The 24,602-nt window shown below is 46.2% G+C and overlaps 1 protein-coding gene across 2 annotated transcripts in view; it reads right to left on the reverse strand.

Moving 5' to 3' along the window:
• Positions 1-6,959: 6,959 nt before the first annotated feature.
• Positions 6,960-24,602, reverse strand: part of LOC117414840 (src substrate cortactin-like) — a 34,428-nt gene continuing 16,785 nt past the window's right edge. The window contains exons 12-16 of one of the 2 annotated variants that reach the window (XM_059027766.1): positions 23,949-24,097; positions 23,544-23,732; positions 22,477-22,615; positions 20,999-21,067; positions 6,960-8,020 (exon numbers count right to left, since the gene is read on the reverse strand). In XM_059027766.1, the coding sequence (XP_058883749.1) occupies positions 7,884-8,020; positions 20,999-21,067; positions 22,477-22,615; positions 23,544-23,732; positions 23,949-24,097 (683 nt within the window). In that variant the 3' untranslated portion in view covers positions 6,960-7,883. Of the gene's footprint in view, positions 8,021-20,998; positions 21,068-22,476; positions 22,616-23,543; positions 23,736-23,948; positions 24,098-24,602 lie in introns of both variants that reach the window. The other variant, XM_059027765.1, reaches the window with a different exon arrangement.

Consider the following 24,602-nt stretch of genomic DNA (forward strand, 5'->3'; position numbering starts at 1 on the left):
TATTCGTATTAGTATTCTGCACACAGCATTTCTAAAGGGTGTTGAAAGGGAGGTAGCTGGGAGGCAGCTAGAGGTAAGCTACAAACTGTGTGCAAAACAAACAAAAGCACAGTTTTTGAGGCCGAGATCAGAAGCGTTGCTACTCTCACCACCCTCACCAACCCACAAACACGTTAATCTCAAAAGGACTGAATCTGTGTGGAATGATGTGCAAGGGATTGTCATTCAGCATGCTCTCGGGCTCAGAGTCTGTGTGTGTGAGCACACTGCTCAGCGCTAGCCTGGCACACTTGAAAAACACCCCCCTCCCTCAGGCAGATCCACGAGAGGCAGATAGGAGCTCCTTTTCAGAGATCTCACTGACAGAGTGTGAAGGACAGCAGGTGACCTGATAATTAGGATTCAAATCACACATTGATTGGTACATGCAAAACCCATCTGAGTGCTTTGACCTGAACTACTGTACGCAACGGGACCTGATTAATCCAAATGACAAGAACCCAAGACACATGACGCTTTTCAACCTTGTACCACAATTCCTGACCGGAATACAACCAGCGATCCCGGCCAGCCCAAGGCTTACAGGAGGGAGAGGGCATGCGAGCACAAGGCACTTTTTAAATGGGATTCATTTTGGGTCAGCCGCAAGCCTGCTGAATGACCACTTATTCACACATTCACAGATCAACCACAGGGATACAGCACGCACAGAACAGTTCCATCCAAAGTGCCACCCCAAGGAAAATACATGAAATGTTCAGTAGCTTCCTAACCTTGAGCTTGGGCTTGTTCCTGGGTTCTGAAAAAGAATGCGGATAGCTTATGTTTGATCTAAGGCAGGGGATTTTACGCATGCATCATAAAGGCTTTCGGGTCTGTATTCATTATCAGTAGTGGGTGATCTCAGTACCAGCCACCGTAAACCCAGTATGGGTTACTCACCCCCGGCCTATTAGCTTTAATAAATGCAATACAAACTGTAGCAATAACGTGTGCTGGTCATTATACAGTCAGAGGCATGGCTCGCAGAAGCAACACAGCTTTCATAAAACAGAGCTATAGCATCAGGAGGAACTCTGCTCTGCTGGCTTTCATTTCTTTCTCTTTTTCTTTATTTCCAGCAGATCGATATTTCAATCCTGGGGCTGTGTGTGAACCTGCACTGTATCTCAGCAGGGGAGAGTGGATTCTGTACAGCACTCCCTATTGAAATCACAGCCCCACCCTGGAGAGTGGATTCTGTGCAACACTCTCTATTGAAATCACAGCCCCACGCTGGAGTGTGGATTCTGAGCAGCACTCTCTATTGAAATCACAGCCCCATGCTGGAGAGTGGATTCTGTACAGCACTCTCTATTGAAATCACAGCCCCACCCTGGAGAGCGGATTCTGTACAGCACTCTCTATTGAAATCACAGCCCCACGCTGGAGAGTGGATTCTGTACAGCACTCTCTATTGAAATCACAGCCCCACGCTGGAGAGCGGATTCTGTACAGCACTCTCTATTGAAATCACAGCCCCTCGCTGGAGAGTGGATTCTGTACAGTACTCTCTATTGAAATCACAGCCCCACGCTGGAGAGTGGATTCTGTACAGCACTCTCTATTGAAATCACAGCCCCACGCTGGAGAGTGGATTCTGTACAGCACTCTCTATTGAAATCACAGCCCCACGCTGGAGAGTGGATTCTGTACAGTACTCTCTATTGAAATCACAGCCCCACGCTGGAGAGTGGATTCTGTACAGTACTCTCTATTGAAATCACAGCCCCACGCTGGAGAGTGGATTCTGTACAACACTCTCTATTGAAATCACAGCCCCACGCTGGAGAGTGGATTCTGTACAGCACTCTCTATTGAAATCACAGCCCCACGCTGGAGAGTGGATTCTGTACAGCACTCTCTATTGAAATCACAGCCCCACGCTGGAGAGTGGATTCTGTACAGCACTCTCTATTGAAATCACAGCCCCACGCTGGAGAGTGGATTCTGTACAGTACTCTCTATTGAAATCACAGCCCCATGCTGGAGAGTGGATTCTGTACAACACTCTCTATTGAAATCACAGCCCCACGCTGGAGAGTGGATTCTGAGCAGCACTCTCTATTGAAATCACAGCCCCACGCTGGAGAGTGGATTCTGTACAGCACTCTCTATTGAAATCACAGCCCCATGCTGGAGAGTGGATTCTGTACAGTACTCTCTATTGAAATCACAGCCCCCACGCTGGAGAGTGGATTCTGTACAGCACTCTCTATTGAAATCACAGCCCCACGCTGGAGAGTGGATTCTGTACAGCACTCTCTATTGAAATCACAGCCCCATGCTGGAGAGTGGATTCTGTACAGTACTCTCTATTGAAATCACAGCCCCCACGCTGGAGAGTGGATTCTGTACAGCACTCTCTATTGAAATCACAGCCCCACGCTGGAGAGTGGATTCTGAGCAGCACTCTCTATTGAAATCACAGCCCCACGCTGGAGAGTGGATTCTGTACAGCACTCTCTATTGAAACCACAGCCCCATGCTGGAGAGTGGATTCTGTACAGCACTCTCTATTGAAATCACAGCCCCACACTGGAGAGTGGATTCTGTGCAGCACTCTCTATTGAAATCACAGCCCCACGCTGGAGAGTGGATTCTGTGCAACACTCTCTATTGAAATCACAGCCCCACCCTGGAGAGTGGATTCTGTACAGCACTCTCTATTGAAATCACAGCCCCACGCTGGAGAGTGGATTCTGTACAGCACTCTCTATTGAAATCACAGCCCCACGCTGGAGAGTGGATTCTGTGCAGCACTCTCTATTGAAATCACAGCCCCACGCTGGAGAGTGGATTCTGTACAGCACTCTCTATTGAAATCACAGCCCCACGCTGGAGAGTGGATTCTGTACAGCACTCTCTATTGAAATCACAGCCCCACGCTGGAGAGTGGATTCTGTACAGCACTCTCTATTGAAATCACAGCCCCACGCTGGAGAGCGGATTCTGTACAACACTCTCTATTGAAATCACAGCCCCACACTGGAGAGTGGATTCTGAGCAGCACTCTCTATTGAAATCACAGCCCCACACTGGAGTGTGGATTCTGTACAGCACTCTCTATTGAAATCACAGCCCCACGCTGGAGAGTGGATTCTGTACAGCAGGCCCACCGAGAGGGCGGGGAGGATGGGGAAATTTCCCGGGGGCCCAACGCCTCGAAGGGGGGCCTTGATGAAGGGGGAACTTTTTTTTTTTTTAAATATATATATAAAATATTTTAAAACAACTAGTCCTGCACAAGACCCTTTGCGTTCCCACCACCACATTAAAAGGAAAAACTCCCGCACTGCACCCTGAGCCGATGTGCTTCTGTTGTGTAATGATTTGAACTTTCGCATTTCATATTTTACTACACCAAAAAGCTGAAAAAAGGCATAGCAGTTTTATGTATTTTTTTAGAGACTTTTAAAAACTTTAAAAGAACTCTAAAGTTGCACAATATATACCACAGTATGAATTATTCTATTATTAAGATCATGAATTTGCTCAAAACAACGTGATGGCTCTCGGCGGCCCTGGTGCACAGGACCCAGTCTGCGTGGACTGAGACTGCAGTGCACAGGACCCAGTCTGCGTGGATTGAGACTGCAGTACACAGGACCCAGTCTGCATGGACTGAGATAGCAGTGCCCAGGACCCAGTCTGCATGGACTGAGATAGCAGTGCACAGGACCCAGTCTGCGTGGACTGAGACTGCAGTGCCCAGGACCCAGTCTGCGTGGATTGAGACTGCAGTGCCCAGGACCCAGTCTGCGTGGACTGAGACTGCAGTGCCCAGGACCCAGTCTGCATGGACTGAGATAGCAGTGCACAGGACCCAGTCTGCGTGGACTGAGATAGCAGTGCCCAGGACCCAGTCTGCGTGGATTGAGATAGCAGTGCCCAGGACCCAGTCTGCGTGGATTGAGATAGCAGTGCCCAGGACCCAGTCTGCGTGGACTGAGATAGCAGTGCCCAGGACCCAGTCTGCGTGGACTGAGATAGCAGTGCCCAGGACCCAGTCTGCGTGGACTGAGATAGCAGAGCCCAGGACCCAGTCTGCGTGGACTGAGATAGCAGTGCCCAGGACCCAGTCTGCGTGGATTGAGATAGCAGTGCACAGGACCCAGTCTGCGTGGACTGAGATAGCAGTGCACAGGACCCAGTCTGCGTGGACTGAGATAGCAGTGCACAGGACCCAGTCTGCGTGGACTGAGATAGCAGTGCCCAGGACCCAGTCTGCGTGGATTGAGACTGCAGTGCCCAGGACCCAGTCTGCATGGACTGAGATAGCAGTGCACAGGACTCAGTCTGCGTGGACTGAGATAGCAGTGCCCAGGACCCAGTCTGCATGGACTGAGATAGCAGAGCCCAGGACCCAGTCTGCATGGATTGAGATAGCAGTGCACAGGACCCAGTCTGCATGGACTGAGATAGCAGAGCCCAGGACCCAGTCTGCGTGGACTGAGATAGCAGTGCACAGGACCCAGTCTGCGTGGACTGAGATAGCAGTGCCCAGGACCCAGTCTGCATGGATTGAGATAGCAGTGCACAGGACCCAGTCTGCATGGATTGAGATAGCAGTGCACAGGACCCAGTCTGCATGGATTGAGATAGCATAGTAGTTCCAGCTGTCAGCAAGAGCCACTATAATGGGATCCAATAAGCAGTAAGATTACATTCTCTGTAAGATTACAAACTATCTGTGCAAATTAAAAAAAAAAAAAAAAAAAAAAGCTTGCTTGACGTAATGCAATTCCAGCATTTAAATGACATTTATCCAGAGTCAGTGTGCTTTTGTCCTCTCTTCCATTATGAACAGCGGTCAGGAGTTTGATCAGTTGCTGCTGTCATGCTTGTGAAATGCATGTCTCAGCCGGCTGACCTGATAAGCTCTTGCAGAAGAATATAACCATTAAATACAGAGAGAGTCACAGTTACGAGTGATCCAAACCTTTTTCTTACATTCTGACATGCAACAATTGTAAAAATAATGTGATATCTGTATAATGTGAAATCTTGAACAATTGTAAGTCGCCCTGGATAAGGGCGTCTGCTAAGAAATAAATAATAATAATAATAATAAACAATGAAATGCTTTGTTTTTTTTTTAATGATCCTTTACTAATTAGCTACTGTGCCTTTAAGTTTTGGATGCATTGACAAACGGGCAAATTACAGAAGCTCCCGACTCTGAAGCTATTGTAAATAAATGTGCTCTGTGCTTGTACCCGCAATCCATGTCTGGACTCGCCATACTGCCTTCTATTTGTGTGGTGCCTGCCTGTCTGCCATGCCTCTTTCAGCTCATCGCTGATTGTCAAACCCCACACTGTCCTGTACCCCTGGAGACCTCCAACAGGGCTTCACACACACACGAGCCATGTGTTTAATGAAGTGAGTGTGAGCTGTGCTGGGAGCAGAAGGCACACTGCAGCCTCTGAATCCGTCCCAAACCCCAGGAAGGCTGGTGTGTGTAACCCTCTAGCGTAAGCATCGAGGCAGGAGAGCCAACTGATATTTATTCTAAAACATGAGGTTACAAACGCCATGGCTGACCCCCTGCACGAATACTGACTGCAGTATCACTGGTTAATGAATGACAGCAGCAAAGGAAGTTTTCAAAACACATTGGGACAGCTAAGGACCGATTTCAATTACATTTGTATTTCTTTCCTGTTAACAAGAGGATGGCGTGTTGCCTTGTTTGTGTTTAAGGGCCGCTACCTCCCCGTGTTTGTTTTTGATACGCTGCAAAGCTCTGGAAGGATCCTCCACGCGCACGGGCAGGGCAGCTCCAGGTCTCATTGCAGCGGGCTGCGGGGGATGTCATGGGGACGATGAAGCTGCTCTGCTGTCAGAGAAGATGATCACAGGCATTGCACAGCACAGGGCAGGCTATTCAATGAGAAACTTCACAGCATCAGTTCAGCTGTAGGTACTGTGGGCCTCTAATCGCTAGCAAACACAAAGAAAAAAACCAACAACCCTGCAGCAGTATCATGCAGGATTCATTACAATCACTGCAATGGATTCTCTGCAGGCGCAGAGCTGAGTGGAGTTAGATTCGTCTCAGGACATACTGCCAATCATTCCCTTACGTACATAATCAAAACCAATGGAACTGAGCGAATACCAGAACGTGTAGAAACAGAATGGGTTTGTCTCATTTGACCGTAGCTGTTCCATGCTGTTCTCCGTTTCTTCTCACCCTTCATGAATCTCAAAAAATCGACCTGCAAAATAACTGAAAAGAAATACATGTCTTACCATCTACAGATCTCCTCTGCATCCCTACATAAACCAGCTGGGTATCTAAAAAGACCTGCAACAACTGGAGCGATTTGACAGCGAGCTGCGCTCGGGTACACTCCACAGGGAGGGAATATGTTTCTCATTCAGTGTACTGGCCAGGCAGAACATGGCATCCGTCCCATCTTTATTGCTCAGAACAGATTATCCCCATCAAAGATCAATTACCAGGGCTGAGATAAGGTCTGAGTGACTAGAGGCGCAGCAAATCGAGTTAGTGACGTTGTGAGCTTGGGAGCAAGGCTGTCTTACAATAACTCTCAGTTCTGAAAGGATGATTAAGAGGGAAGACTGCGCACACGCACACTTGCACACACACTGAGAGAGCTGGGGAGCACTGACTCGTGACTTGAGGGAGTGGGGAGCGATTAAAGACCTTCGGCTCTTGTGTTTCTGCGAGTCTCTTTACAGTTCTTAGATGTAAACATTGAAGTGTTTGTACCAGGACAAGTCGTTCTGTGTGTGTGAACATCAATTCAGAACTCACAGCTGTGGCAATAACTGATCAGGGCGTGCAAATGAAGCATGGTGGAATTGTTAAAGTGGGAGAGAGGGAGAAGCGGGGTGAGGATGAGAGAGGAGACAGGTGGCACAGTGAAACACGGGGAGGTCGTCTGGAATTACTTTAAGCATCTGTTTAATTTCATTGCACAGCTGCTGCTTTTACATGACAATATGTATAGTCTTGTAAGAATAAAAAAGAAATGACAATCAATTGAACAACAATAATCAGAGCCCAGACTACAAAGAGAGCCCCTGTCTGAAAGCACAGCCTGGTAAAGCCATGATGTTCTGCACAGCTCGCTACGGAAACTCCCGGTGCGTATCCACATGCATCTCACACCCTGGGTTTCCATGTGAACACCACCCAGCACTGTAGGTACACTGCATTCAATACACAGGAGGGCCGGCCTCATCCAACACAGAGACACATGCTGCAGCGCTAGGAAATGATCTCACCCCCAGCTACTTTTAAACATGACCTCTTTCAGGTATGATACTGTGGAGCCCCACGTCCTCTACTTGAACTACTTATGGCTTGTATTGAAATACCTGAGCCTAGGCTGAATTCAAGGACATGACTGCAAGACTAAGTACCCGGCCTAGCGCAGCATGCAGATAGCAGGTAATACTCTACTGCTGGGGCACTAGCAAGGGGAGCGGGGCTGGGGTTCAAACACACTGCTGCTGCTGGGGCACTAGCAAGGGGAGCGGGGCTGGGGTTCAAACACACTGCTGCTGCTGGGGCACTGGCAAGGGGAACGGGGCTGGGGCTCGAACACACTGCTGCTGTTGGGGCACTGGCAAGGGGAGCGGGGCTGGGGTTCAAACACACTGCTGCTGCTGGGGCACTGGCAAGGGGAGTGGGGCTGGGGCTCGAACACACTGCTGCTGCTGCTGCTGCTTCATACTTTTAAACATTTAAAAAGGAGCTGAAACTGCCTGGATTAGAGTGTGATGCTGCATTACTGGCAGCACAGCGAGAGAGAGAGAGAGAGAGAGAGAGAGAGACAGATGGGGTCAGCCAGGCCCACAGGGGGCGCTCACTGCATGAGCTCCACGTATGTGGCAGGGAACAGTCCGACCCGGCCGCGGCACTGCCCCTTCCACCACGACTCGTCCACAATCTCAATGCCTCTGATGATGTCGTCCGGGTCGAAGGAGATCTCGTCATCGCCCTCTGCAGGGAGAACATAGAACAGAGAAAGACAGACCGTCACAGACTGGACATATCCACTCTCCATCAGCCTCACACAGACACACCCTGGATGTGCTTCACAGCATCGTGTGTACATGAGTCAAGGTAACTGTCCCTGTCGAATGCAGGACAATGAGATGTAGGGGCTGCACAGCACACATACTGTTTTCATGCGACTGGATGTCCGTTTCTATGAAACCTTCTGAGGCTTATAACGCCTTGTTGAATAGAACTGAAAATGTATATACAGTACAGCAGGGATGGGAATAAGACTCCCATTGCATAGCAGTTTGATCCATCCCTGGTTTTAGTATGAGTTTTATAAGACAGACCTGAGCTTATTACCTATGTATTTTATTAAAACCGCTATGCAATAGGAGTCTAATTTCCATCCCTATACAGCTTCATATTGGTGGGGGACTAAAACAGCTATAGATTTGATATCCAACAGATTCCCCAAGACACCCCAACACGCTGGCTGTTAGATCTATGAGCATCGCCATCGCTGCGTTAGGTAAACCCTGTTGCAGTTACACAACTCAGGGTCTGGAAACAGGGTTAGATATTTCCAGTGAGGAGGATGGAAACAGGGTTAGATATTTCCAGTGAGAGGTCTGGAAACAGGGTTAGATATTTCCAGTGAGAGGTCTGGAAACAGGGTTAGATATTTCCAGTGAGAGGTCTGGAAACAGGGTTAGATATTTCCAGTGAGGAGGATGGAAACAGGGTTAGATATTTCCAGTGAGGAGGATGGAAACAGGGTTAGATATTTCCAGTGAGGAGGATGGAAACAGGGTTAGATATTTCCAGTGAGAGGTCTGGAAACAGGGTTAGATATTTCCAGTGAGAGGTCTGGAAACAGGGTTAGATATTTCCAGTGAGGAGGATGGAAACAGGGTTAGATATTTCTAGTGAGGAGGATGGAAACAGGGTTAGATATTTCCAGTGAGGAGGATGGAAACAGGGTTAGATATTTCCAGTGAGGAGGATGGAAACAGGGTTAGATATTTCCAGTGAGGAGGATGGAAACAGGGTTAGATATTTCCAGTGAGGAGGATGGAAACAGGGTTAGATATTTCCAGTGAGGAGGATGGAAACAGGGTTAGATATTTCCAGTGAGGAGGATGGAAACAGGGTTAGATATTTCCAGTGAGGAGGATGGAAACAGGGTTAGATATTTCCAGTGAGAGGTCTGGAAACAGGGTTAGATATTTCCAGTGAGGAGGATGGAAACAGGGTTAGATATTTCCAGTGAGAGGTCTGGAAACAGGGTTAGATATTTCCAGTGAGAGGTCTGGAAACAGGGTTAGATATTTCCAGTGAGAGGTCTGGAAACAGGGTTAGATATTTCCAGTGAGAGGTCTGGAAACAGGGTTAGATATTTCCAGTGAGAGGTCTGGAAACAGGGTTAGATATTTCCAGTGAGGAGGATGGAAACAGGGTTAGATATTTCCAGTGAGAGGTCTGGAAACAGGGTTAGATATTTCCAGTGAGAGGTCTGGAAACAGGGTTAGATATTTCCAGTGAGGAGGATGGAAACAGGGTTAGATATTTCCAGTGAGAGGTCTGGAAACAGGGTTAGATATTTCCAGTGAGAGGTCTGGAAACAGGGTTAGATATTTCCAGTGAGGAGGATGGAAACAGGGTTAGATATTTCCAGTGAGAGGTCTGGAAACAGGGTTAGATATTTCCAGTGAGAGGTCTGGAAACATGGTTAGATATTTCCAGTGAGGAGGATGGAAACAGGGTTAGATATTTCCAGTGAGGAGGATGGAAACAGGGTTAGATATTTCCAGTGAGGAGGATGGAAACAGGGTTAGATATTTCCAGTGAGGAGGATGGAAACAGGGTTAGATATTTCCAGTGAGAGGTCTGGAAACCGGGTTAGATATTTCCAGTGAGGAGGATGGAAACAGGGTTAGATATTTCCAGTGAGAGGTCTGGAAACAGGGTTAGATATTTCCAGTGAGGAGGATGGAAACAGGGTTAGATATTTCCAGTGAGAGGTCTGGAAACAAGGTTAGATATTTCCAGTGAGGAGGATGGAAACAGGGTTAGATATTTCCAGTGAGGAGGATGGAAACAGGGTTAGATATTTCCAGTGAGGAGGATGGAAACAGGGTTAGATATTTCCAGTGAGAGGTCTGGAAACAGGGTTAGATATTTCCAGTGAGAGGTCTGGAAACATGGTTAGATATTTCCAGTGAGGAGGATGGAAACAGGGTTAGATATTTCCAGTGAGGAGGATGGAACCAGGGTTAGATATTTCCAGTGAGGAGGATGGAAACAGGGTTAGATATTTCCAGTGAGAGGTCTGGAAACAGGGTTAGATATTTCCAGTGAGGAGGATGGAAACAGGGTTAGATATTTCCAGTGAGGAGGATGGAAACAGGGTTAGATATTTCCAGTGAGGAGGATGGAAACAGGGTTAGATATTTCCAGTGAGGAGGATGGAAACAGGGTTAGATATTTCCAGTGAGGAGGATGGAAACAGGGTTAGATATTTCCAGTGAGGAGGATGGAAACAGGGTTAGATATTTCCAGTGAGAGGTCTGGAAACAGGGTTAGATATTTCCAGTGAGAGGTCTGGAAACAGGGTTAGATATTTCCAGTGAGAGGTCTGGAAACAGGGTTAGATATTTCCAGTGAGAGGTCTGGAAACAGGGTTAGATATTTCCAGTGAGAGGTCTGGAAACAGGGTTAGATATTTCCAGTGAGAGGTCTGGAAACAGGGTTAGATATTTCCAGTGAGGAGGATGGAAACAGGGTTAGATATTTCCAGTGAGAGGTCTGGAAACAGGGTTAGATATTTCCAGTGAGAGGTCTGGAAACAGGGTTAGATATTTCCAGTGAGGAGGATGGAAACAGGGTTAGATATTTCCAGTGAGAGGTCTGGAAACAGGGTTAGATATTTCCAGTGAGGAGGATGGAAACAGGGTTAGATATTTCCAGTGAGAGGGATGGAAACAGGGTTAGATATTTCCAGTGAGAGGTCTGGAAACAGGCTTAGATATTTCCAGTGAGAGGTCTGGAAACAGGGTTAGATATTTCCAGTGAGGAGGATGGAAACAGGGTTAGATATTTCCAGTGAGAGGTCTGGAAACAGGGTTAGATATTTCCAGTGAGGAGGATGGAAACAGGGTTAGATATTTCCAGTGAGGAGGATGGAAACCGGGTTAGATATTTCCAGTGAGGAGGATGGAAACAGGGTTAGATATTTCCAGTGAGGAGGATGGAACCAGGGTTAGTTATTTCCAGTGAGAGTTCTGGAAACAGGGTTAGATATTTCCAGTGAGGAGGATGGAAAACGGGTTAGATATTTCCAGTGAGAGGTCTGGAAACAGGGTTAGATATTTCCAGTGAGAGGTCTGGAAACAGGGTTAGATATTTCCAGTGAGAGGTCTGGAAACAGGGTTAGATATTTCCAGTGAGGAGGATGGAAACAGGGTTAGATATTTCCAGTGAGAGGTCTGGAAACAGGGTTAGATATTTCCAGTGAGAGGTCTGGAAACAGGGTTAGATATTTCCAGTGAGGAGGATGGAAACAGGGTTAGATATTTCCAGTGAGGAGGATGGAAACAGGGTTAGATATTTCCAGTGAGAGGTCTGGAAACAGGGTTAGATATTTCCAGTGAGGAGGATGGAAACAGGGTTAGATATTTCCAGTGAGGAGGATGGAAACAGGGTCAGATATTTCCAGTGAGGAGGATGGAAACAGGGTCAGATATTTCCAGTGAGGAGGATGGAAACAGGGTTAGATATTTCCAGTGAGAGGTCTGGAAACAGGGTTAGATATTTCCAGTGAGGAGGATGGAAACAGGGTTAGATATTTCCAGTGAGGAGGATGGAAACAGGGTTAGATATTTCCAGTGAGAGGTCTGGAAACAGGGTTAGATATTTCCAGTGAGGAGGATGGAAACAGGGTTAGATATTTCCAGTGAGAGGTCTGGAAACAGGGTTAGATATTTCCAGTGAGAGGTCTGGAAACAGGGTTAGATATTTCCAGTGAGAGGTCTGGAAACAGGGTTAGATATTTCCAGTGAGAGGTCTGGAAACAGGGTTAGATATTTCCAGTGAGAGGTCTGGAAACAGGGTTAGATATTTCCAGTGAGGAGGATGGAAACAGGGTTAGATATTTCCAGTGAGAGGTCTGGAAACAGGGTTAGATATTTCCAGTGAGAGGTCTGGAAACAGGGTTAGATATTTCCAGTGAGAGGTCTGGAAACAGGGTTAGATATTTCCAGTGAGAGGTCTGGAAACAGGGTTAGATATTTCCAGTGAGGAGGATGGAAACAGGGTTAGATATTTCCAGTGAGGGGATGGAAACAGGGTTAGATATTTCCAGTGAGGAGGATGGAAACAGGGTTAGATATTTCCAGTGAGAGGTCTGGAAACAGGGTTAGATATTTCCAGTGAGGAGGATGGAAACAGGGTTAGATATTTCCAGTGAGAGGTCTGGAAACAGGGTTAGATATTTCCAGTGAGAGGTCTGGAAACAGGGTTAGATATTTCCAGTGAGGAGGATGGAAACAGGGTTAGATATTTCCAGTGAGAGGTCTGGAAACAGGGTTAGATATTTCCAGTGAGAGGTCTGGAAACAGGGTTAGATATTTCCAGTGAGGAGGATGGAAACCGGGTTAGATATTTCCAGTGAGGAGGATGGAAACAGGGTTAGATATTTCCAGTGAGGAGGATGGAAACCGGGTTAGATATTTCCAGTGAGGAGGATGGAAACAGGGTTAGATATTTCCAGTGAGAGGTCTGGAAACAGGGTTAGATATTTCCAGTGAGGAGGATGGAAACAGGGTTAGATATTTCCAGTGAGGAGGATGGAAACAGGGTTAGATATTTCCAGTGAGAGGTCTGGAAACAGGGTTAGATATTTCCAGTGAGGAGGATGGAAACAGGGTTAGATATTTCCAGTGAGAGGTCTGGAAACAGGGTTAGATATTTCCAGTGAGGAGGATGGAAACAGGGTTAGATATTTCCAGTGAGGAGGATGGAAACAGGGTTAGATATTTCCAGTGAGGAGGATGGAAACAGGGTTAGATATTTCCAGTGAGAGGTCTGGAAACAGGGTTAGATATTTCCAGTGAGAGGTCTGGAAACAGGGTTAGATATTTCCAGTGAGAGGTCTGGAAACAGGGTTAGATATTTCCAGTGAGAGGTCTGGAAACAGGGTTAGATATTTCCAGTGAGGAGGATGGAAACAGGGTTAGATATTTCCAGTGAGAGGTCTGGAAACAGGGTTAGATATTTCCAGTGAGAGGTCTGGAAACAGGGTTAGATATTTCCAGTGAGAGGTCTGGAAACAGGGTTAGATATTTCCAGTGAGAGGTCTGGAAACAGGGTTAGATATTTCCAGTGAGAGGTCTGGAAACAGGGTTAGATATTTCCAGTGAGGAGGATGGAAACAGGGTTAGATATTTCCAGTGAGAGGTCTGGAAACAGGGTTAGATATTTCCAGTGAGGAGGATGGAAACAGGGTTAGATATTTCCAGTGAGGAGGATGGAAACAGGGTTAGATATTTCCAGTGAGAGGTCTGGAAACAGGGTAAGATATTTCCAGTGAGGAGGATGGAAACAGGGTTAGATATTTCCAGTGAGAGGTCTGGAAACAGGGTTAGATATTTCCAGTGAGGAGGATGGAAACAGGGTTAGATATTTCCAGTGAGAGGTCTGGAAACAGGGTTAGATATTTCCAGTGAGGAGGATGGAAACAGGGTTAGATATTTCCAGTGAGAGGTCTGGAAACAGGGTTAGATATTTCCAGTGAGGAGGATGGAAACAGGGTTAGATATTTCCAGTGAGAGGTCTGGAAACAGGGTTAGATATTTCCAGTGAGGAGGATGGAAACAGGGTTAGATATTTCCAGTGAGAGGTCTGGAAACAAGGTTAGATATTTCCAGTGAGGAGGATGGAAACAGGGTTAGATATTTCCAGTGAGAGGTCTGGAAACAGGGTTAGATATTTCCAGTGAGAGGTCTGGAAACATGGTTAGATATTTCCAGTGAGGAGGATGGAAACAGGGTTAGATATTTCCAGTGAGGAGGATGGAAACAGGGTTAGATATTTCCAGTGAGGAGGATGGAAACAGGGTTAGATATTTCCAGTGAGGAGGATGGAACCAGGGTTAGATATTTCCAGTGAGGAGGATGGAACCAGGGTTAGATATTTCCAGTGAGAGGTCTGGAAACAGGGTTAGATATTTCCAGTGAGAGGTCTGGAAACAGGGTTAGATATTTCCAGTGAGAGGTCTGGAAACAGGGTTAGATATTTCCAGTGAGGAGGATGGAAACAGGGTTAGATATTTCCAGTGAGAGGTCTGGAAACAGGGTTAGATATTTCCAGTGAGGAGGATGGAAACAGGGTTAGATATTTCCAGTGAGGAGGATGGAAACAGGGTTAGATATTTCCAGTGAGGAGGATGGAAACAGGGTTAGATATTTCCAGTGAGAGGTCTGGAAACAGGGTTAGATATTTCCAGTGAGGAGGATGGAAACAGGGTTAGATATTTCCAGTGAGAGGTCTGGAAACAGGGTTAGATATTTCCAGTGAGGAGGATGGAAACAGGGTTAGATATTTCCAGTGAGAGGTCTGGAAACAGGGTTAGATATTTCCAGTGAGAGGTCTGGAAACAGGGTTAGATATTTCCAGTGAGGAGGATGGAAACAGGGTTAGATATTTCCAGTGAGGAGGATGGAAACAGGGTTAGATATTTCCAGTGAGGAGGATGGAAACAGGGTTAGATATTTCCAGTGAGAGGTCTGGAAACAGGGTTAGATATTTCCAGTGAGAGGTCTGGAAACAGGGTTAGATATTTCCAGTGAGAGGTCTGGAAACAGGGTTAGATATTTCCAGTGAGGAGGATGGAAACAGGGTTAGATATTTCCAGTGAGAGGTCTGGAAACAGGGTTAGATATTTCCAGTGAGGAGGATGGAAACAGGGTTAGATATTTCCAGTGAGGAGGATGGAAACAGGGTTAGATATTTCCAGTGAGAGGTCTGGAAACAGGGTTAGATATTTCCAGTGAGGAGGATGGAAACAGGGTTAGATATTTCCAGTGAGGAGGATGGAAACAGGGTTAGATATTTCCAGTGAGAGGTCTGGAAACAGGGTTAGATATTTCCAGTGAGAGGTCTGGAAACAGGGTTAGATATTTCCAGTGAGAGGTCTGGAAACAGGGTTAGATATTTCCAGTGAGAGGTCTGGAAACAGGGTTAGATATTTCCAGTGAGAGGTCTGGAAACAGGGTTAGATATTTCCAGTGAGAGGTCTGGAAACAGGGTTAGATATTTCCAGTGAGGAGGATGGAAACAGGGTTAGATATTTCCAGTGAGAGGTCTGGAAACAGGGTTAGATATTTCCAGTGAGGAGGATGGAAACAGGGTTAGATATTTCCAGTGAGAGGTCTGGAAACAGGGTTAGATATTTCCAGTGAGGAGGATGGAAACAGGGTTAGATATTTCCAGTGAGAGGTCTGGAAACAGGGTTAGATATTTCCAGTGAGGAGGATGGAAACAGGGTTAGATATTTCCAGTGAGGAGGATGGAAACAGGGTTAGATATTTCCAGTGAGAGGTCTGGAAACAGGGTTAGATATTTCCAGTGAGAGGTCTGGAAACAGGGTTAGATATTTCCAGTGAGGAGGATGGAAACAGGGTTAGATATTTCCAGTGAGGAGGATGGAAACAGGGTTAGATATTTCCAGTGAGGAGGATGGAACCCGGGTTAGATATTTCCAGTGAGGAGGATGGAAACAGGGTTAGATATTTCCAGTGAGAGGTCTGGAAACATGGTTAGATATTTCCAGTGAGGAGGATGGAAACAGGGTTAGATATTTCCAGTGAGGAGGATGGAAACAGGGTTAGATATTTCCAGTGAGGAGGATGGAAACAGGGTTAGATATTTCCAGTGAGGAGGATGGAAACAGGGTTAGATATTTCCAGTGAGGAGGATGGAACCAGGGTTAGATATTTCCAGTGAGAGGTCTGGAAACAGGGTTAGATATTTCCAGTGAGGAGGATGGAAACAGGGTTAGATATTTCCAGTGAGAGGTCTGGAAACAGGGTTAGATATTTCCAGTGAGAGGTCTGGAAACAGGGTTAGATATTTCCAGTGAGAGGTCTGGAAACAGGGTTAGATATTTCCAGTGAGAGGTCTGGAAACAGGGTTAGATATTTCCAGTGAGGAGGATGGAAACAGGGTTAGATATTTCCAGTGAGAGGTCTGGAAACAGGGTTAGATATTTCCAGTGAGGAGGATGGAAACAGGGTTAGATATTTCCAGTGAGGAGGATGGAAACAGGGTTAGATATTTCCAGTGAGGAGGATGGAAACAGGGTTAGATATTTCCAGTGAGAGGTCTGGAAACAGGGTTAGATATTTCCAGTGAGGAGGATGGAAACAGGGTTAGATATTTCCAGTGAGAGGTCTGGAAACAGGGTTAGATATTTCCAGTGAGAGGTCTGGAAACAGGGTTAGATATTTCCAGTGAGAGGTCTGGAAACAGGCTTAGATATTTCCAGTGAGGAGGATGGAAACAGGGTTAGATATTTCCAGTGAGGAGGATGGAAACAGGGTTAGATATTTCCAGTGAGGAGGATGGAAACAGGGTTAGATATTTCCAGTGAGGAGGATGGAAACAGGGTTAGATATTTCCAGTGAGAGGTCTGGAAACAGGGTTAGATATTTCCAGTGAGGAGGATGGAAACAGGGTTAGATATTTCCAGTGAGAGGTCTGGAAACAGGGTTAGATATTTCCAGTGAGGAGGATGGAAACAGGGTTAGATATTTCCAGTGAGGAGGATGGAAACCGGGTTAGATATTTCCAGTGAGGAGGATGGAAACAGGGTTAGATATTTCCAGTGAGGAGGATGGAACCAGGGTTAGTTATTTCCAGTGAGAGTTCTGGAAACAGGGTTAGATATTTCCAGTGAGGAGGATGGAAACAGGGTTAGATATTTCCAGTGAGAGGTCTGGAAACAGGGTTAGATATTTCCAGTGAGAGGTCTGGAAACAGGGTTAGATATTTCCAGTGAGGAGGATGGAAACAGGGTTAGATATTTCCAGTGAGAGGTCTGGAAACAGGGTTAGATATTTCTAGTGAGGAGGATGGAAACAGGGTTAGATATTTCCAGTGAGGAGGATGGAAACAGGGTCAGATATTTCCAGTGAGGAGGATGGAAACAGGGTCAGATATTTCCAGTGAGGAGGATGGAAACAGGGTTAGATATTTCCAGTGAGAGGTCTGGAAACAGGGTTAGATATTTCCAGTGAGGAGGATGGAAACAGGGTTAGATATTTCCAGTGAGGAGGATGGAAACAGGGTTAGATATTTCCAGTGAGAGGTCTGGAAACAGGGTTAGATATTTCCAGTGAGAGGTCTGGAAACAGGGTTAGATATTTCCAGTGAGAGGTCTGGAAACAGGGTTAGATATTTCCAGTGAGGAGGATGGAAACAGGTTTAGATATTTCCAGTGAGAGGTCTGGAAACAGGGTTAGATATTTCCAGTGAGAGGTCTGGAAACAGGGTTAGATATTTCCAGTGAGAGGTCTGGAAACAGGGTTAGATATTTCCAGTGAGAGGTCTGGAAACAGGGTTAGATATTTCCAGTGAGAGGTCTGGAAACAGGGTTAGATATTTCCAGTGAGGAGGATGGAAACAGGGTTAGATATTTCCAGTGAGAGGTCTGGAAACAGGGTTAGATATTTCCAGTGAGAGGTCTGGAAACAGGGTTAGATATTTCCAGTGAGAGGTCTGGAAACAGGGTTAGATATTTCCAGTGAGAGGTCTGGAAACAGGGTTAGATATTTCCAGTGAGGAGGATGGAAACAGGGTTAGATATTTCCAGTGAGGAGGATGGAAACAGGGTTAGATATTTCCAGTGAGGAGGATGGAAACAGGGTTAGATATTTCCAGTGAGAGGTCTGGAAACAGGGTTAGATATTTCCAGTGAGGAGGATGGAAACAGGGTTAGATATTTCCAGTGAGAGGTCTGGAAACAGGGTTAGATATTTCCAGTGAGAGGTCTGGAAACAGGGTTAGATATTTCCAGTGAGGAGGATGGAAACAGGGTTAGATATTTCCAGTGAGAGGTCTGGAAACAGGGTTAGATATTTCCAGTGAGAGGTCTGGAAACAGGGTTAGATATTTCCAGTGAGGAGGATGGAAACCGGGTTAGATATTTCCAGTGAGGAGGATGGAAACAGGGTTAGATATTTCCAGTGAGGAGGATGGAAACCGGGTTAGATATTTCCAGTGAGGAGGATGGAAACAGGGTTAGATATTTCCAGTGAGAGGTCTGGAAATAGGGTTAGATATTTCCAGTGAGGAGGATGGAAACAGGGTTAGATATTTCCAGTGAGGAGGATGGAAACAGGGTTAGATATTTCCAGTGAGAGGTCTGGAAACAGGGTTAGATATTTCCAGTGAGGAGGATGGAAACCGGGTTAGATATTTCCAGTGAGGAGGATGGAAACCGGGTTAGATATTTCCAGTGAGGAGGATGGAAACCGGGTTAGATATTTCCAGTGAGGAGGATGGAAACAGGGTTAGATATTTCCAGTGAGAGGTCTGGAAACAGGGTTAGATATTTCCAGTGAGGAGGATGGAAACAGGGTTAGATATTTCCAGTGAGGAGGATGGAAACAGGGTTAGATATTTCCAGTGAGAGGTCTGGAAACAGGGTTAGATATTTCCAGTGAGAGGTCTGGAAACAGGGTTAGATATTTCCAGTGAGGAGGATGGAAACAGGGTTAGATATTTCCAGTGAGAGGTCTGGAAACAGGGTTAGATATTTCCAGTGAGGAGGATGGAAACAGGGTTAGATATTTCCAGTGAGAGGTCTGGAAACAGGGTTAGATATTTCCAGTGAGAGGTCTGGAAACAGGGTTAGATATTTCCAGTGAGAGGTCTGGAAACAGGGTTAGATATTTCCAGTGAGAGGTCTGGAAACAGGGTTAGATATTTCCAGTGAGAGGTCTGGAAACAGGGTTAGATATTTCCAGTGAGGAGGATGGAAACAGGGTTAGATATTTCCAGTGAGAGGTCTGGAAACAGGGTTAGATATTTCCAGTGAGGAGGATGGAAACAGGGTTAGATATTTCCAGTGAGGAGGATGGAAACAGGGTTAGATATTTCCAGTGAGAGGTCTGGAAACAGGGTTAGATATTTCCAGTGAGGAGGATGGAAACAGGGTTAGATATTTCCAGTGAGGAGGATGGAAACAGGGTTAGATATTTCCAGTGAGAGGTCTGGAAACAGGGTTAGATATTTCCAGTGAGAGGTCTGGAAACAGGGTTAGATATTTCCAGTGAGAGGTCTGGAAACAGGGTTAGATATTTCCAGTGAGAGGTCTGGAAACAGGGTTAGATATTTCCAGTGAGAGGTCTGGAAACAGGGTTAGATATTTCCAGTGAGAGGTCTGGAAACAGGGTTAGATATTTCCAGTGAGGAGGATGGAAACAGGGTTAGATATTTCCAGTGAGAGGTCTGGAAACAGGGTTAGATATTTCCAGTGAGGAGGATGGAAACAGGGTTAGATATTTCCAGTGAGAGGTCTGGAAACAGGGTTAGATATTTCCAGTGAGGAGGATGGAAACAGGGTTAGATATTTCCAGTGAGAGGTCTGGAAACAGGGTTAGATATTTCCAGTGAGGAGGATGGAAACAGGGTTAGATATTTCCAGTGAGAGGTCTGGAAACAGGGTTAGATATTTCCAGTGAGAGGTCTGGAAACAGGGTTAGATATTTCCAGTGAGGAGGATGGAAACAGGGTTAGATATTTCCAGTGAGAGGTCTGGAAACAGGGTTAGATATTTCCAGTGAGGAGGATGGAAACAGGGTTAGATATTTCCAGTGAGGAGGATGGAAACAGGGTTAGATATTTCCAGTGAGAGGTCTGGAAACAGGGTTAGATATTTCCAGTGAGGAGGATGGAAACAGGGTTAGATATTTCCAGTGAGAGGTCTGGAAACAGGGTTAGATATTTCCAGTGAGAGGTCTGGAAACAGGGTTAGATATTTCCAGTGAGGAGGATGGAAACAGGGTTAGATATTTCCAGTGAGGAGGATGGAAACAGGGTTAGATATTTCCAGTGAGAGGTCTGGAAACAGGGTTAGATATTTCCAGTGAGAGGTCTGGAAACAGGGTTAGATATTTCCAGTGAGGAGGATGGAAACAGGGTTAGATATTTCCAGTGAGAGGTCTGGAAACAGGGTTAGATATTTCCAGTGAGGAGGATGGAAACAGGGTTAGATATTTCCAGTGAGAGGTCTGGAAACAGGGTTAGATATTTCCAGTGAGGAGGATGGAAACAGGGTTAGATATTTCCAGTGAGAGGTCTGGAAACATGGTTAGATATTTCCAGTGAGGAGGATGGAAACAGGGTTAGATATTTCCAGTGAGGAGGATGGAAACAGGGTTAGATATTTCCAGTGAGGAGGATGGAAACAGGGTTAGATATTTCCAGTGAGAGGTCTGGAAACAGGGTTAGATATTTCCAGTGAGGAGGATGGAAACAGGGTTAGATATTTCCAGTGAGGAGGATGGAAACAGGGTTAGATATTTCCAGTGAGGAGGATGGAAACAGGGTTAGATATTTCCAGTGAGAGGTCTGGAAACAGGGTTAGATATTTCCAGTGAGAGGTCTGGAAACAGGGTTAGATATTTCCAGTGAGGAGGATGGAAACAGGGTTAGATATTTCCAGTCAGCTTTTTTTCACAACTGGGACACCGTTCACTAACACAGTACTGTACTTTCTTCCAACCACACAGTTATACAATCAAATAACAACTCTCCAAACTGTTTTAAAAAGATTCCCCACGAGGCCATCACCCTGCAGGCTGCTGTGCTCTGTAAATATGAGCCGATATTGGCATTATTGGTTATTTATTATTTGTAGATGCTGTGTTTTATTTGAGGTTGTCACATCCTACGGAGGCTGATGAGGACACCTACCTCCCTGGTAATCATAGAGAGCCACTGCACACAGGCCTGCTGGAGCCTCCTCGTACTCATTCTCAGCAGCTGCAAAGCACAAAGACAGTTAATAAGAAGCCACGCTGCCTGGGGGATATGGGTCGGGGTGGGTTGGTAGATGATATGTCACCTTTCTATCTATCCATGTGAGCGCGTCCATATTTCCAGTTCCACACAGACGCAGGGTACGCGTATATGAGCAGTAATCTCAGCACATGTTGTCTATTTGTTTCCATTATTGAGATGCGTTTACCCCTCCTAGTATGTTCCGGGGTCACAAACTTATAAACAGAACATTTTTTTTAGAACTGATCTTGTATACAAATGCATTGTAGTATTGTATCTATGTAGCTCAGCAGTGTAGTATTGTATCTGTGTAGCTGAGCAGTGTAGTATTGTATCTGTGTAGCTCAGCAGTGTAGTATTGTATCTGAGTAGCTCAGCAGTGTAGTATTGTATCTGTGTAGCTCAGCAGTGTAGTATTGTATCTGTGTAGCTCAGCAGTGTAGTATTGTATCTGTGTAGCTCAGCAGTGTAGTATTGTATCTGAGTAGCTCAGCAGTGTAGTATTGTATCTGTGTAGCTCAGCAGTGTAGTATTGTATCTGAGTAGCTCAGCAGTGTAGTATTGTATCTGTGTAGCTCAGCAGTGTAGTATTGTATCTGTGTAGCTCAGCAGTGTAGTATTGTATCTGTGTAGCTCAGCGGTGTAATATTGTATCTGTGTAGCTCAGCGGTGTAGTATTGTATCTGTGTAGCTCAGCGGTGTAATATTGTATCTGTGTAGCTCAGCGGTGTAGTATTGTATCTGTGTAGCTCAGCGGTGTAGTATTGTATCTGTGTAGCTCAGCAGTGTAGTATTGTATCTGTGTAGCTCAGCAGTGTAGTATTGTATCTGTGTAGCTCAGCAGTATTAGTATTGTATTATTGTTATTATGTCTGGAAGTGGCTGCACCTGTCTGGAGAAATGTTTCTAAACAAGGTTAATACAAATCTCTACAAGGTTACTAGAGGTTCATTTTCTCTGCAAGTAACAACATCTCTTTGATAACAAGGTTAAAAAATGAGCAGTTGCAAGTGGTTAAATAACTTTTAGCAGAGCTGGACAGAGACAGTGAAGTGAAAGAGGAAGATAAACTGAAGACAATGATGATGATGATGATGATCCTGGCTCAGCTGTAAAACTTCACCCTGCATATTTGAGGCCTCACATGTGATACAATACTGTGCCACTCTCTGCAGCATATTGCAATCATGCAAATGTATTTTGTGTTTGGTATGAGGAGAGGCACCTGTTCTGTGCTAAAATATATTTTCTCATAAAAAAAGGATATTACAGTCCTAAGAATACATTAGCAAAATAAAAGCATGGCCAGGTTTTCAGTAAGTCTGCAAACAGCCCCTCGGTACAGCAAGGTAAGCATCCGCAGGGCAGTGACCCTGACACTGGGGTCTCACCTGTGTCAGTGCTTGAGAGTACTGAAACGTCCTCGTAGACCCCCGGCTCCTCCTCCTCCTCCTCCTCCTCCTCCTTTGTGCTGGGCATCTCCTCCAAGCGGGGGGGCAGATCGGGGGGCTCCTCGTACTCAGGGTCCTCCTGGAAACACGACACAGCGCAGCAAGGGTTTGCTGCATTCATACAGGCAGTCCTGTCCCAGCCCCGTGAGAGCACACACACACACCCATCATACTGACACACACACACACACACACACACACACCCATCATACTGACACACACACACACACACACACACACCCATCATACTGACACACACACACACACACACACACACCCACCCATCATACTGACACACACACACACCCATCATACTGACACACACACACACACCCATCATACTGACACACACACACACACCCATCATACTGACACACACAAACACCCCATTATACTGACACACACAAACACCCCATCATACTGACACACACACGCATACACACCCCCCCCCCACACACACACACACGCACACACACACACACACACACACCCATCATACTGACACACACACACACACACACACACATCATACTGACACACACACACACACACACACACACACACATCATACTGACACACACACACACACACACCCCCATCATACTGACACACACACACACACACACCCATCATACTGACACACACACACACACACACACACACACAAACGTGCTTATAAACTTATAAACTCTCTTCAAATCCTACATTTTAAAAACGTACCAGCTATGAGGGTGCAGTTTTCAAGCTTGCCTCAAATGTACCACCTATAAAGCACATCACAGCTCCCTGGACTTCCCTTCCCAACACCCGGAATATTCTCACAGTACAGACACAGCACAAGGAGTCAAGATATCAACCACTGATTCAGCAGAGCCTGCGCTTACAATCTTAGAAACGCTACATTTGCATTCCTCAGATTCCTCCAAGAGGAACAGACATACATTCACTACAAAACGTGTACAGAGATGTTAAATATTTAATATTATCCTTTTCTGTTCCAAGGTTACCTGCTCCTCCGCCTGCCTGTAGCAGGGTTCAGACTCTGGTTCACGTTCCGGTTCAGGCTCCGGTTCAGGCACCTCTCTTCGTCTCTCGGGCAGTGCTGGAGACGCCTGCGGGGCCCTTGAGGACGGTATGGCAGGGGCTTTTTGAGCAGGAGGCTCCTCCTCCTCCTCTCTGGTGCTCAGCTCTGTTTCCTGCTGGTGAAAAAAAATAAAACAGCCAATGAGAGCTCCTGTTTGACTAGCAATAACGAATGCACAAGCTGAACATTTGTCTCCTCTAGTTAACTCTTATATGGTTGTTTCCTTCTAAGCTAGGTGCCCGCTTCCTCCAGCTTGCCCAGGCCATTGGGTTCCCATTGGTTTTGGGCTCTGTCAGAGTTATTGCATGCTGTGCTGCGCTCGCTGTACCTGCTGTCTCTTGCGCGCCTCCTCCTGCTCTCTCTTCTCTCGGGCCTCTCTCCTCGCTCGCTCCTCCTCGGCTCTCCGGCGGTCCTCCTCGCCCGTCGCCTTGGCCATGTTCTCGAAGCGTGCCTTCAGACTGCTGGCCCCGCTGCTCGCTGCAGAGGAAGCAGAGGCAGTGCAGGGGAGCTCTGATAATGCTATTAGAGGAGCTCTGATAATGCTATTAGAGGGGCTCTGATAATGCTATTAGAGGGGCTCTGATAATGCTATTAGAGGGGCTCTGATAATGCTATTAGAGGGGAGCTCTGATAATACTATTAGAGGGGGGCTCTGATAATGCTATTAGAGGGGGGCTCTGATAATGCTATTAGAGGGGCTCTGATAATGCTATTAGAGGGGCTCTGATAATGCTATTAGAGGGGGGCTCTGATAATGCTATTAGAGGGGGGCTCTGATAATGCTATTAGAGGAGCTCTGATAATGCTATTAGAGGGGCTCTGATAATGCTATTAGAGGAGCTCTGATAATTAGAGGGGCTCTGATAATGCTATTAGAGGGGGGCTCTGATAATGCTATTAGAGGGGGGCTCTGATAATGCTATTAGAGGGGGGCTCTGATAATACTATTAGAGGAGCTCTGATAATGCTATTAGAGGGGCTC

This window comes from Acipenser ruthenus, chromosome 7 (genome assembly GCF_902713425.1).
Source record: "Acipenser ruthenus chromosome 7, fAciRut3.2 maternal haplotype, whole genome shotgun sequence".
Taxonomy (NCBI): Eukaryota; Metazoa; Chordata; class Actinopteri; order Acipenseriformes; family Acipenseridae; genus Acipenser; species Acipenser ruthenus.